Source organism: Pongo abelii, chromosome 2 (assembly GCF_028885655.2).
Source record: "Pongo abelii isolate AG06213 chromosome 2, NHGRI_mPonAbe1-v2.0_pri, whole genome shotgun sequence".
NCBI lineage: Eukaryota > Metazoa > Chordata > Mammalia > Primates > Hominidae > Pongo > Pongo abelii.
In genome coordinates, this window is record NC_085928.1 from 85259998 (window position 1) to 85275775 (window position 15778).

At 39.8% G+C, this 15778-nt stretch overlaps 1 protein-coding gene across 9 annotated transcripts in view; it reads left to right on the forward strand.

Annotated features, from left to right (window-relative positions):
• EOGT (EGF domain specific O-linked N-acetylglucosamine transferase) overlaps positions 1-15473 on the forward strand; it is a 38734-nt gene extending 23261 nt beyond the window's left edge. For all 9 annotated transcript variants that reach the window (XM_024244534.3, XM_024244533.3, XM_054551895.2 and 6 more), the window contains 8 exons: positions 1610-1702; positions 2054-2125; positions 2253-2339; positions 3119-3187; positions 7873-7934; positions 10853-10972; positions 12195-12297; positions 12863-15473. In XM_024244534.3, the coding sequence (XP_024100302.1) occupies positions 1610-1702; positions 2054-2125; positions 2253-2339; positions 3119-3187; positions 7873-7934; positions 10853-10972; positions 12195-12297; positions 12863-13009 (753 nt within the window). In that variant the 3' untranslated portion in view covers positions 13010-15473. The remainder of the gene's footprint in view (positions 1-1609; positions 1703-2053; positions 2126-2252; positions 2340-3118; positions 3188-7872; positions 7935-10852; positions 10973-12194; positions 12298-12862) is intronic.
• The last annotated feature ends 305 nt before the right edge of the window (positions 15474-15778 follow it).

A 15778-nucleotide genomic window follows, 5' to 3' on the forward strand; every position in this document is an offset into this window, starting at 1 on the left:
AGGAGGCTGAGGTGGGCAGATCACTTGAGCTCAGGAGTTTGAGACCAGCCTGGCCAATATGGTGAAACCCCATCTCTATCAAAAAATACAAAAATTAGCCGGATGTGGTGGTGTGTGCCTGTAATCCCAGCTACTCGGGAGGCTGGGGCAGGAGAATTGCTTGAACTTAGGAGGTGGAGGTTGCAGTGAGCCCAGGTCACGACATTGCACTCTAGCCTGGGCGACAGGGTGAGACTCTGTCTCAAAAAAAAAAAAAAAAAAAAAAAAAAAAAAAAAAAAAAAGCATGTGGTAATTATACTAGAAAGAACTAATTCCTGCTGAGAGGCAGCTGTCAGATGGAACTGGCAGTACAGGCTGAGTTGAATCCCAGCTCTATAACTCAGCTGCTTTGCAATGTAGGCAAATGACTTAAAATTATGTCTCAGTTTCCTCATCTGCAAAATAGGGAAAATGATATTATCAACTCATTAGGCTTGTGGGTGGCTTAATGTACATTAATAATGTCAAGTGCCCAAAAACAGTGCCTGGAACACGGGAAGTGTGTAGGATGCTATTATTATTATATAAAGTTGTTATTGACACCATTAATATTCATGGGAAATTACCACTTTTTATTCACTAGTCAATGGGTGGGGGGACATTTCATAGAATTACATATATTATATATTTTTATTTTATTTTATTTTGTTTTATTAGAGACAAGGTCTTGCTCTGTTGCCCAGGCTGGAGTATATGGCATGATCATAGCTCACTGCAGCCTTAAACTTCAAGGCTCAAGTGATCCTCCCACCTTTGCCTCCCAAAGTGCTGGAATTACAGGCATGAGCCACTGTTACCAGCCTATATTTTTAATGTTAAAACTTTCTTTTTTTTTTTTCTCGAGATGGAGTTTCGCTCTTGTTGCCCAGGCTGGAGTGCAATGGCATGATCTCGGCTCACTACAACCCCCACCTCCCGGGTTCAAGTGATTCTCCTGTCTCAGCCTCCTGAGTAGCTGGGATTACAAGCACATGCCACCATGCCCGGCTAATTTTTGTATTTTTAGTAGAGATGGGGTTTCATCACATTGGTCAGGCTGGTCTCGAACTCCTGACCTCAGGTGATCTGCCCGCCTCGGCCTCCCAGAGTGCTGGGATTACAGCCGTGAGCCACTGCACCCAGCCAGTGTTAAAACTTTGAACCCATTTTCTTGCTCTGAAATTTTTGTCCAAAGTATTTTTCATTCACCGTGATGGTTTTTGCACACTGAGCATAAGAGTGTGTACAAACGGTGGCATATGTGTGTGTTGTGTGTATCTATAATTTGGATAAGATGTTCACAGGAAAAAACCCTGAACTACAAAGATGTGAGAATAAAAGAAGGTAGAAAAATGAAACACTATTAATGGCTAAGAGTATAATTGTGATAATTATTTCTGATGATATTTCATCAAATTAGGCATTTGCTGTGGCCCAAGATGAAGATCCATTTTGCTTATATGGATTTTATGAACTTGAGTAGGATTGTTAGTTTTTAACACAGGCAAATTCAGGTATTTTGTTGCATCTTTGAAAAGTCATGTTGTATCCTTTTATTGCCCTAAAACCTTGTTTTGTTTCTACTTGCAGAGTTCTTATGGATATGGTGATCTATTCTCCGACACATGGAATGCATTTACTGATTATGACATTATACATTTGAAAACTTATGATTCCAAAAGGGTACTGGAAATTTTCCTGAAATGTCTGAATATTTCTTGAGTGCAGATGACTCACTCATAAAATAAACATTTATTATGAGTTCCTATTAGCCATTACCACTGATTTCTGAATTTCTGAATTTCTTTTATATAATTAGAATCCTCAGTGTTGTTAATCATGCAGCCTTTGAAAACTTTTTTCTATAATCTTTCCAAAAATATGAATTCTGTTCTCTTTGAATGAAATAGTGTGTTATTCAAGCAATGCAAGATGGAGATTAATTAAAATCTATTTTTCAAAATTATATGTGCTATTTTGGTGCGAAGGGTGCAAGTTACATCCTCTTATCTTTTAATGTATCTTTGTTCTTAGGTATGTTTTAAAGAAGCTGTTTTTTCATTACTCCCCCGCATGAGGTATGGGCTGTTCTATAATACTCCTCTGGTAAGCACATTGTCTACCATTAGCATTCATATTAACAGACATTATAACATTTATACATAACTTGACAGTATCTTAAATTACAATACAGAAGTATTCATTGTAATATGAACGAGTGTTTTTATTTTAGATATCTGGCTGTCAAAATACTGGACTATTCAGGGCATTTTCCCAGCATGTACTACACAGACTAAACATCACACAAGAAGGACCTAAGGTAATGAATACACTGTGGATTCTGAGGTGGGCTTGAGTTTTTTTCCCTAATAAAAATTGATACCACCTTTTCAGAAACAGAAATAATCAGGAGACCATGTTTTTGTGTTAACATTTTCTGGGGAGGCCAAGGCAGGTGGATCACTTGAGTCCAGGATTTCAAGACCAGCCTAGCCAACATGGCAAAACCCCATCTCTGCAAAAAATACAAAAGTTAGCTGGATGTGGTGGCATGTGCCTGTAGTCCCAGCTACTCAGGAGGCTGGGGCGTGAGAATCGCTTGAACCCGGGAGGCAGAGGCTGCAGTGAGCCAAGATCATGCCACTGCACTCCCGCCTGGGCGACAGAGCAAGACTGTCCCAAAACAAAACCCAAAAACATTTTCTGACCTGGAGTCATCTGAAACCAGGTGTCAAAAACCTATAAAAGAGAAACTAAGGGATATTACAAGAATGTGCTTCCTCCTGCCCTCCTTTCCCCTTTCATTGGCTGTATCTCCCTCACCTCCCCAAATGTTCATCTAACATACACAACCCCTGCCAAAAAATTCACCCACCCAACCAAACAGACAATGTAATGAACTGGTTTTTGCCTTTGGTGGTTGAAGTGGATACATTTTTATTCCCTGAGAGTGGTGAAGGAATCAGGCTAAAAATGAATGGTTCTATTAATGTATCCTGGTTGAGTTTCATCTCTGTGAAAGTCACATTTGAGGTTCAGATGTTCATTCATCTACCCAGGCATATACAGTGTTATTTTACTGTTTGATTTTGATTACAGGATGGAAAAATTCGAGTCACTATTCTTGCACGGAGCACAGAATACCGGAAAATCCTAAACCAAAATGAGGTTAGTTTTTGGTATGCATTTTTAATGCCTTCATATTGAATTCATAAAGCAAATTGTGTGTGTTTTCTTTTTTCACATTACATTAAAAGCTTTGGTTTAAAACTATTAGTTTTGAGAAAAGTTTGATGGCCTATGCCCAGTTTATTTATTGGATTTGAATTTCTAGTGAGATTCACCAAACCACTCATGGACAAACTACCTTTGCCTTATAGTAAATGTTCATCTGCATCAACTAAGCATGGAAAAAGCTGTCTGAATCTTGCCTTGACTGCAGTAGAGGGCATCCGGACAAACAAGTAGCAATAATGTAAGACTTCCTTTTGCATAGTTGATGCAAAAGCTGGTTGAGGCCATTAATCCTGTGGTATCAGCAGCAGATTCAGTTGGAAGAATCTCTATACATGACCACGTCTTAGAAACTGCACTTTTGGCATCCTGACTCATTTCAGTAGCACCAACTCATAAATTACATTTAACCTCAATGAGATCACCATGCAAGGCCACTACCTACAACATCATGGCCTGAAGATAGCCTCTCAGTAGTAAGAATTTATTCTACAGTAGTTAATTGAGCACCTGCTATGTGTCAGGCCATGTTCTAGGCCCTGGAGATAGAGTAGAGTAAAGACGGGGAAGGTGCCTGACCTCATGGAGCTTACACTGTAGAGGTGAGAGACAGATAAGAAGTAAGTAAAAATGTCAATAAGTACGGTGATGTCAGGCAGTGATAAGTGCTTCGAAGGATGAACCAGGGTGATTCATAGAGACTGGGGATGTGGATGGAAGGGGGTTGGTACTCACACAAGAGCATTCAAAGAGACACTGCTTAGACTGAGACCTAATCAGAGAAGAATCTAGCAAGGGAAAGAGCCTCCCGGGCAGAGTCAAATGTATTCTAGTGGACTGAGCTTTCGGTATTCTAGAAACAGAGAAAATACCAATATGACTGTAGCATCTTGAGAGAGGTGGGGCGATATCCAAGAAGTCAGGCATGGTTCAGGGGGCCGCAGATCGTATCAGCCTCCTAGACCTTGGTGGGAGAGGGATTTTATTCCAGTGTAGGGGAAAGCCACTGTGAAGTTTTAAAGCAGAGCGTTGTTGGTAGAATAATGTCTCTTCCTCCTCCTCCCAAAGGATGTCCACATCCAAATCCCTGGAACCTGTGAACAGGTTAGGTTACATGGCATAGGGAAAGTAAGGTTGCAGATGGAATTAAGGTCCCCAACCAACTGGCCTTAAAGTAAGAAGATTATCTTGGATTATCCACGTGAGCCCAGTATAATCACAAATGGGTCTTAAACTCCATCTGCTAGAGAACTTTTGCCTCGGCCTGGACAGCTCTTTTCTTCATTGGATTCTTCTCACTGATCAGATCTGAGTTCATCATTTCCTTAAAAGTGGGAGAGGGAGGCAGGAAAGAGAGAGAGGGAGATATAAGGGAAGTGGGGCCAGAGAGATGCCACGGTGCTGGCTTCGAAGATGGAGGGGGCAGGCCTATGAGTCATGGAGTGTGGAGGGCTTCTAGAATCTGGAAAAGGTAAGGCAGTGGGTTCTTTCCTGGAGCTGCAGGAGGAACACAGCCCTGCTGACACCCTGATGTTAGCCCAGTGAGACCCACATCAGGCTCCAATCCTGCAGAACTGTAAGGGGATAAATTGTGTTGTGTTAAGCTGCTAAATATCTGGCAGTTTGTTACAGCAGCAAATAGAAAACAAATACAGAGGGAGAGACATGAATTGACATTTATTTTTAAGTCATTCTGCCTGTAAGAGAGCAAGGAGATTGATCAGAAGTTGTTATTGTGGCCCAGGGGAGAGTGTTTAGCCAAAGTGATGACAGTAGAGATGACATGGTAGATGGATTCAAGATATATTTTGGAGATAGGACCTATGATACTTACTTTTGGAATGTAAAAGTACATTCACATTAGAGAAGGCCAGGAAAGGTATCAAGGATCAAGTGTGACTTGAGGCTTTTAACTTGAGCAGATAAGTGGAAACAAACTGGAAAATACTTAGTAAGAGGAAAGCTGGGGGTGGGTGTGTGTGTGTCATGTTTTGATGGGTAAAATATTTTACACAGACTAATTTGGCTGCCTAACAGGCTGATCAGAATTATGTAATTAACATCTCTTCCTGAGACCAATATGGATTACAGAGGACATGAACATATGGCATAATGAGGTGTTAATTGTAAGCTCTGTGGATGGAAGAAATGAGCAGTGTGTGTGTGGAGGGTGTGTGTGATTGTATGTGTGTGTTTAAAGACCTAGAAATAAGAACGTGTGTTTAAAGACCTAGAAATAAGAACGTATCAAATAGTGCAATGTTGGGTATACAAATGGGAAGCCTCAGTAGCCAACAGATCAACAGTGTATATTGGTATAGACCATACATATTGAGTGCAATTGGAGGTCAAGCATATTATTGTGTGCTCCTTTTGTACATTGTGCCCCCCAACCCTCCCAGCAAACCCATGAGGTAGGTATTGTATTATTATCCTCTATTCTAGACAAGGACACTGAGGCTCAGTGGTTAAAAAACATGCCTAAGGTCACCCAGCTGGTGATTAGAGTAACGGGGGCATGAGTCAAGGTAGTCGGGGACTGAAACTACTTTCTTAGCCAGAGTGTGCTACTACTAAAACAGCAAATAGATTTCAGAGGAGGCAGAATCTACCTCTGGCCCCAGTCCATCAGGAAGGGGCAGGCTGAGGAACAGCATCAGGCCACTGCAGAGAAGTCCAGTAGAAAGGTATAGTGCTGGCAGATGTTTTAGTGCATGGTGTGAGGTTTTCAGATCCAGTCATGCACATTGCCCAGATGATGGCACCCAAAGGCGAAATTTGATCATTCAGCCCCCAACTCCAAGCCAAAGAGCACCCAACTGGCTGCTTCTTTCCTGAGGATTGGATGTTACTAGAAAGGCAGCTCCTGGGAAGGGAAGAAAGCACCTTTGGCTATACTTTGATTAATAAATAGGTATTTATTAATCAACCCACATGGCCTCATTAAATCATGGGTTGTGGAATCCTGCCCAACTTTAGGGTTTGAATAGCCATCGGAAGGGATAGGGCCACCTTTCTCGTGCAACTAGAAGTCATGAAAAAGGGCATGCTTGCCCTGAGACCGTCAGCACACGTGATTCCTTTTATGTGTGCAATCTTGTTAAAAGACCAAGGCTTATGCCATCTGCCATCTCTCCTGTAAAACAGAATTCTAATCTTCTTACCCCTTCAGCTCTTTATAAGAGTTCAGGGGCTGTCTGGAGAGAGAAATTTCTATGTTATGACTGTGTGTGTGCATGTGTGTGTGTGTGTGTGTGTGTGTGTGTGAGAGAGAGAGAGAGAGAGATGGGAGGGGATTAAATGTTGGTCACTGCTTGTTGCTTTCTGTAAGCAGGACAATAGAGTGCACTGGTTAAGAACACAGGTTCTGGGGTCAGAAGACCTAGATTTATTTTTGGCTGAGCATTTGGGAGCTGTGAGATCCTGGGAAAGTTATTTCACTTCTCTGAGCCTATCTTGTCTAATTTGTAAAGTGGGCATAGTACTAATACTTACTTGGTATGATACTTGGTATGATTTTTTTTTTTTTTTAGACAGAGTTTTGCTCTTGTTGCCCAGGCTGGAGTGCAATGGCACGATCTCGGCTCACTGCAGCCTCCATCTCTCGGATTCAAGTGATTCTCCTCTCTTAGCCTCCCGAGTAGCTGGGATTACAGGCATGTGCCACCACACCCAGCTAATTTTGTATTTTTAGTAGAGACGGGGTTTCACCATGTTGGTCAGGTTGGTCTCGAACTCCTGACCTCAGGTGATCCGCCCGCCTCGGCCTCCCAAAGTGCTGGGATTACAGGCGTGAGCCGCTGTGTCCGGCCACTGGTGCGATTCTTACGAGGATTAAGTGAAGTAAACCTAAGGACACTCTTAGAAATGCCAGCACCATTTACATGCCCCATCAATGATACTTGCAACTGTTGATGTTGCTGTTGCAGTGCAGTGCATGCCACAAGGCAACATGATACAGGTGCAGAAATTTCTGAATGGTGGTGATCCCCAGTGGCCTAACTGTGAGGGACAGAGAACCATGACTATATTTTTGATAATAGATTAACAATGCTTTGTTACTTTCTGTTTGCTAGAAGAATAATTGTTTTTCCATGTAGAAGTACTGAAAATGTTTTTCTGCCAAGACCTTAGTGTTTTCAGAGGATGAGGTTCAAAGCACTAGTGGTTTGTCTGAAATGAGATAATGGATGGGACAAAAACTCTTAAGGTAAAGTCTGGAACATTTTGGGCATACTGGTGCCCAAAAATGTACGTTGAAAGTTGAGGGAATAATAAGCAAATGGTAATAACAACAATTAATGGTTAGTTATTTCTGTGCCTAGCACTTTGCTTCCATGAATTGTCTTCTCCTTTCAGCCTCACAACAACACAGTGCATTGGTATCTGAGGGAGGCAGAGTCATGTGTTCACAGGTGGGGCCTGGATTTGAACTTAATGACAGTTCAGAACTATTGACCTGAATGATATTTATTTATTTTCTTTTTATTTGTTGTTGTTACCAAATGATATTTAATATCTGAAATAGTATATGTAAAAAAAGAAATGTTAGGACTCATAAAGGAAAAACAGAAGTGAAAGAAGGAGAAGAAATGCTAAATGTTTCTGTTTTTTCCCAGCTTGTAAATGCACTGAAAACAGTATCTACATTTGAAGTCCAGATTGTTGATTACAAGTATAGGTAAGTAATAGCCAATCTCAGCAGACACTGTCAACTTTTGCTTGGATGAGGTCAAGGGGGCTAGAAAGCATTTTTCCAGTGGGAGCCATTGGCATTTGTAGGCCCAGAAGGGACAAGTAGACACTATAAATGAATGAAATGGGCAGGTGAAGGCCCTGGGAACAAGGGCAGTTACTCTTTGGCTTTCTGGGGCCTGATGTTGTGACTCCATCTCCTTATTCAAAAGAAGTGATGAATTCAGATTTTCATTTAAAATTTCAGAATTTTTTGTTTGTTTTTGAGACAGAGTCTTGCTCTGTCACCCAGGCTGGAATGCAGTGGTGCCATCTCGGCTCACTGCAACCTCCACCTCCTGGGTTCACGTGATTCTCCTGCCTCTGCCTCCCGAGTAGCTGGGACTACAGGCATGTGCCACCATATCTGGCTAATTTTTGTATTTTTTGTAGAGATGAGGTTTCACCATGTTGGCCAGGCTGGTCTTGAAGTCCTGACCTCAAGTGATCTGCCCGCCTCTGCCTCCCAAAGTACTGCGATTACAGGTATGAGCCACCATACCCGGCCTAAAATTTCATAATTTTAAAAAATTGGCAGACTGGCCGCGGTGGCTCACGCCTGTAATCCTAGCACTTTGGGAGACTGAGATGGGCGGATTGCCTGGGCTCAGGAGTTGAAGACCAACCTGGGCAACATGGTGCAAACCCATCTCTACTAAAAAATACAAAAAATTAGCCGAGTGTGGCAGCGTCTGCCTGTAGTCCTAGCTGTTCGGGATGCTGAGGCAGGAGAATGGCTTGAACCCGGGAGGTGGAAGTTGCAGGGAGCTGACATCGCACCATTGCACTCCAGCCTGTGTGACAGTACGAGGCTCTGTCTCAAAAAAAAAATTGGCAACTAGTTCAAAATTTACAGATGTTATAAACCTAATTTGCCCTGCCTGCTGCCAGATTTCAACATCTGACTTAAAATTATTTATATGGGGATAATTTGAGGGTCAGAGTAACATGAAATTTTAAAAAATCTTACCAAATATTTACATTTCTTTTAAAACTCTTAATACAACTAAAAGGCTTAGAAAGACAGAATATGCCTATTATTCACAGTTTAGGTAATTCCTGTTGCTAGAATTACATCTTCCTGGTAAAAGTAGTACATGTTTCTGGTTGAAAAAGTCAAGCAGTATAGAAAAGATCAAAAGGAAAAGTGAAAACTTTTGTCTTTGTGTCCACCTACAGTCACAGCTGTGTTTCCCAAATCTAACACTATGAACACTTTCCAGTTAAAAGAAGTATACATATCCCAGCATGTGGGTATCTAATATAGATACACTTAATTTCAGAGAATGTAAGCATGGGAGCTTTGTACTTCATTCATCATACATTAGTTCATTTGCGCAATAAATCTCTATTGGGGACCCATGAGCTGGTCACCAGTCTCAGCAGTAGGAATCCCATTATGGCAGATGGCATATTCCTGGTCTTGAGGATCTCAGACATCGAATAGAGATAAATAGCAATCGTAAAAACAGCTACTATTTATCGAAGTGTACTTTTATGCTTACTTGCTTTATCTCATCTCATGCTTTCAACAGTCTTCTGAGTTGGTCCAGCTAGTCCCGTTTTACAGATTATGTAAAATCTGCTGCGCTGAAGAAATGTTGTGTCAGTGTTGCTTGAAGAAATGAGTGAGCCAAGACGGGGCCCCCACATCAGTCCCAAAACCATTCACTGAGATGAAGCTGGGAAGAAATGGAAAGAACTGGGCAGGGTACCTCTGAGGCTGTATCATTGACTGGCTTTTAAGGATATGTTGTAGTTTCTCAGATAAGCAAGAATGACAATGAATTCATACCTTGCCAGTCTGCGGGAAATATTAGTAACATGTTGGCATGGGGATTGGTGAGTGCGGACCACAGGCGTTTCCACAGCTGGCAGTGCAGGGGTATGTTCACCTGGGTGAATGGCCATCCTTCCCTTGGCATCAGTTCACATTCCTGGAGAAACTGAGGCACATGTTCTCGTTGTGATACACATACACATGGAGCTGTCTTCCTTTCCCTATTTGGAGTTTTTCTTGTTAGCTGGTGTAAAAGGGAATTCAGCTTCCCTTCGTAGATCCAAAATAATCTTGATCATTTATTTTTCTTTACTTTGGGTAAAGTGGGGCTGGGAGATCTCATTTCTTTGTGTTTATTCAGAGTGTCACCCTTATTCCAGCATTTCTCCCTAGCCCTCACCTCAGTGAGTTGTTTGGGGACTGATTTTTGGTTCAAAGTTTAAACACTGGTTAGTGTCTTGGATTTAGAGAACATTTGTACAGTCCTAACATGCATAAAATTGTGGATTTGTCTGTTCCAAAGGCAGGATAATGCCCTGGTGGTATCTGAGATTGTTTTGGATGTACCCAGATGGCATTAAAAAACTTAAATCACACAAGGAGAAATGTTTCTTTTTAAAAAATAGTTTTTAATTTAGTGCTAGTGTGTCACAACATCTCTTTAACACTTGCCAATTTCTCTTTTTCATGAAGAAAGAGCAGGCCTCAGGCTCTGAGCTTTCTCTTGCAATAGTATCTGCCTCGATTTGAACACTACTTAGTTTGATTATATCAATTTTTACAATTTTGTTGATGTCATATGTCACTGCTTTTCCATTTAAGACAGATATTAAAGCTTCCTTTAAAAAAAAGTACTTAAACCTAAAAGGATAGGTGAGCTTACTTAGAAAATATGTTAAATTATTAAGAAATTTATTAATTACTAGAGTGCACTTGAAATTGGCAAAAATGCGTCTTAAAAATGGAATGTGGTTCAAAGTGGGCAGTACACTTTTATAAATATCCTTACTGTGAATCATGAACTAACTCAACCTAATACTTCTCTCTTCTCCCCATCTCTCTCATGTTATTCTGTATGTTCACAGAGAACTTGGGTTTTTAGATCAACTAAGGATCACACACAACACGGACATATTTATTGGAATGCATGGAGCTGGTCTGACCCATTTACTTTTCCTTCCAGACTGGGCTGCTGTATTTGAACTGTAAGTGTTTGGAGGCAGTTTTACACTGAAGCAACTGATAATGCTTTTTTTGTGTGCTAAAGCTTTCATTCTGAGCATCAAAAGGCTTAATATTTAATCATTCAAAAAGAGAAGTCACATCATATAGACATCTGGAAAGAAAAAAGGCCTGAAGCTAAAAATACAAAGTCTGCAGCCTGCGCTTAGTAAGCCACCTACCCCTTCGTCTTCCCATCCCGAGCATGATACGGAAGATGTGAATCTGTGATTTCCTTATTCTGAGTTTGTTCCTGCATACCTCCCAAACTCTGAGTGTCTTCTTGCAAACAGTGTAGTTATTGTCTTAAAAGAAAGCATTTATGTCTCATGCACAACATAGCTCCAAAACACAAGCCAACCACTTCACTTAGTGCTTGCTGATCCCATACACAGGGAAACAGGCCTTTGGGTGTTAATGATTTGCCCAGGGCATACTTTTAACTCAGTGGTTGGTTTGTGGAGACATGGCTTTCCCTCTCATAATAATTCTGCTATTGGCACTGTGCTCCATTTTAGTTCTTGAGACACTAATAGCAGTTACTGTTACCTGGTTCCCCCCATTATGTCTAAATATCTGGATTCTATGGTTTCATTTTAAAAATGATTTGACTCTGTATTTAAATAGGAGGCTATTTAGGAAAAAAGTTGTCATGAACTTCCAATACCCTGCAAAACATTTCAAAAATATATAGATATATGTAGAGAAATAGCCAGATAATGGATTCTATCTCTATCATTTCTCTTATAGAGAGAGAAGGAATGATGGAAGAAAGGAGAGGGAAGGGAGAGAAATGTAACTGAGAAAACTCAAGCCTTATAGTCTAATGGACCTGGGTTCTACTTTTGCATCCTTCACTATTTAGTTATATGACCTTGGAAGTGTTACCTATCCCCCTTGCCACTTTCATACATTTAAAGACAGAGGTATTATAAGGTCATGTCAAGTCCATAGGCAGCAGGTCCTATTGAATAAGGTCAATTCTCTCCATTCCATGACCCTATTTTGTTTTTTAAAAGTTAATTTCATTTAGTTCAGAGAATATTTTTACATTCTCTTCCTCAGTCTTGTTTACTATCTTCCTCAGTCTTGTTTACAACCTTTTACAAGGACATATTTGGGAGCTGCATTTTATTTTTGCAGAGTTGTTGATTTGGCAAAAACCTTGGACAAAAGCCTCATGTTGTGACACCGTTGTGCCCTTAGGTACAACTGTGAAGATGAACGGTGTTACTTAGACTTGGCCAGGCTGAGAGGCGTTCACTACATCACCTGGCGACGGCAGAACAAAGTCTTTCCTCAGGATAAGGTAAAGTTCAATCACAAAACTTACCTTGCTTCATTTTTAATTGGTTTAAAGTATCCAATTATTGATATGAAAAATGGTTATTGAACTTGAGTGCTGCAAAGATAAACTGTTCTCTGGAATACTGAATTGTTTTATATTTTCAAATAGGAGAAAAAGGGGAATTAAGCAACCTATATCTTTAATGTTACAAAGGCAGCTTCGTGAAATTTGGGCTTAGAAAGATCTATTAGATTATATATAGAGAGGGGATCAACCAGTTACAGCCCTGTGGGCAAATCCAGCCCATGACATGTTTTTGTAAAGAAAGCACAGTCGTGGCTGTCTGTTTATGCACTGTCTCTAGTTGTTTGTGCACTTCAATGACAGACTGGAGTAACTGTGACTGAGACCTTAGAGTCAGCAGAGCTGAAAATATTTATCATCTGGCCCTTATCGGGAAAAGTTTGCTGGTCTCTGATGTAGAACATAAATTAAGTTGCCTTAGCCAAAGTAACATAATTTCCTGCTGTAGAGAAAACCATGCCCTCAGTGAGTTATGGATTCGTGTTTTGGTTTATTTTCACAGGGCCACCATCCAACCCTTGGGGAGCACCCGAAGTTCACCAACTACTCTTTCGACGTAGAAGAATTTATGTATCTTGTCCTTCAGGCTGCAGACCACGTATTGCAACACCCAAAGTGGCCATTTAAGAAGAAACATGATGAGCTATAAATATGTTGAGTCTGTTTGCAAAAAGAGAGTGTTTAAACACTCCAACACCCAGACTTAGAATTAAATCAGTAAAGCAACCTGTTATTTCCTATCCCTGAATTACCTTTTCTATGCCAAAACATACCTTCAGGATATTGTTATGTGTTTTATAGACGTTCAGTGTTTCATGTGGTTTTTGTGTCATTGCTGTTTATCAATAGCAATAATTTTGCACTGAAAACTTTTTATAGTTCAAAAATTGAGCATGGACTCCCCGGTATACTTTAACTTTCTTTCTTTCTTTTTTTTTTGGAGACAGAGTCTCACTGTCACCCAGGCTGGAGTGCAGTGGCATGATCTCAGTTTATGCAACTTTTGCCTCCCAGGTTCAAGTGATTCTTTTCCCTCAGCCACCTGAGTAGCTGGGATTACAGCCTGCACCACGATGCCTGGCTAATTTTTGTTGTTGTTGTTGTTGTTGTTGTTGAGACACAGTTTCACTCTGTCACCCAGGCTGGAGTGCAGTGGCATGATCTCGGCTCACTGCAACCTCTGCCTTCTGGGTTCAAGTGATTCTTGTGCCTCAGCCTCCCAAGTAGCTGGGATTACAGGCGTGCACCACCACGCCCAGTTAATTTTTGTATTTTTGATAGAGACGGGGTTTCACCATGTTGGCCAGGCTGGTCTCGAACTCTGGGTTCAAGCATTCCTCCCACCTTGGCCTCCCAAAGTGCTGGGATTACAGGTGTGAGCCACCATGCATGGCCCTGAACTTTCTCTTTTTAGGGATACCAAAGTTTTCAACTTTTTCAGCTTTAGAATTTGTAAATATTTTTGTAGAATATCATATGACTGTAATTCCAGAGTGTTCCAACTTGTTTATGATATATTTGGGTAAATTTACAACTGTTCTTTTATTTGCCATAATCTGGTTATAACACTGTGGTAGGAAAGGAAAACATGCAAAACACACACACACACACACACACACACACACACACACACACACACACACACACACACACACACACACACACACACACACACACACACACACACACACACACACACACACTTGTGATTCTCAGTACCAAGCTATAGGACCATGTTATATATCAGAGTTTAGTCACCTCCAGGTTATATGCATCAAGAACCTGAATAAATCATGCCACTATATTAATTTATATTTACATGTTTTATAATTAAATCACGTTTTCCTAAAATGTAGCAACTACATGTGGTAAAAGCAAATTAGAACATTCTGTAGGACTGTTTTGCATACCTTCTATCTGGTTTCCACTGATTCTTTCTTAGCCATGGAGAGCATTTGTGATTAATTAATTTATATATAAAATAATGGTTTCCATTTTATGCGAGTATCTGTAACTGCATATACCAGTGCGTGTGCATCTACCTCTGTCAGCATGAAAGTATTCCAGTCTTTAATTTCAAAAACTTCAAATTAGCCTCATGAAAAGAATTTTTCCCTGTAAAAAGTAAGACCAAGAAAAAACAAAGACGTGTGACTTATTCAATGAAAGTGAAAAAGAAGCTATAAGAAAGTGTCATTGATTAAAAAGAATATCTGGAATGTAGCCCCATTCTGAATGGGATTCATTTCTTACTGCTTATGAACCTTCGATTTAGTAGTCAGAAACCATGGATTTATTTTACTGCACAATGTGAAGTTTACATTTTATTAACACTTGAATAGTTAATTTAGAGACTAGTTACTTCTATTTTTTAAAATAATGGAGTAGCAAATTACAGAATAGCTAAATAATTTTTTAAAAACATTTTACAGTTGTAAAAAATATCCATCAGAAAAATGACACACGAAACAAAATATCTGGACCTTTACAGAAGATGTTTGCTGACCCTCACTTTAAAGGATTTGAACAGTCTTCTAGAATTGAGGAATATTTATTAAAATACCTGTAAAGAAAATAGTGAATCACTGTGGCAATGGCTTTGATTCAGACCTTAAAATCACATAAGAAGAATTACAACATGTTACGGATTTTTAAGTGACAGATATTGCAACTGTTTTTTTTGTGCAAAATACTGAGTAACCACTGGGAAAATATTTCAGATGAAAGGGATGACAAAAGTATGTTGCACTTTGCATCAGCAAGGCATTGACTTCTGAAAAAATGATCTGAAAAAAAAGTTTCACCGTTTGTCTTCTTACCTCATTTTAAGAAGCATGTGAAAATGGGATGCTATAGACTAGTGAGAATTTCAGAAATTGAGAACAATTTCATAATACAACTGCTATATTTGAAGAGAGAGTACATTTTATATAAACAGGAAAATACATTTGACACTTTATGGAATTAACTTTTATGAGACTTTTGTGGGAACAGAAGGTCTTCAAACTGTAAAATGTAAAGATTGCTCTTTTTATTAAGTCTTTAACAGGGATGTATTTCATTGTATGTTTTGGGTATGGCTTTGGAATAAATCATTTTATATTTTATTTGAATATCAGAACCATTTTTAAGGTTTCTGTGTCTGAATGTTTCTGTGCTTCCTTTTTGGCAATCTAGTAGCTCTTAGATTATAAAAATTAAGTACCTCTCTGATGAAGAATTCAGTTTGATCAAAAATACCTTTTATTTAGCAGTTTATTACATGATGCTTCTATAAATGTTATATTGTATAATCATTACCAAAATGACATAAGAATTATGGTTCCTGTTTTTCATGTGAAGAATGCTTCCCTAAAGATCACAAGCCTTCTGATTCCACATTCACAGTCTTCCATTCGTTTAGGGAAGTCTTCCATTC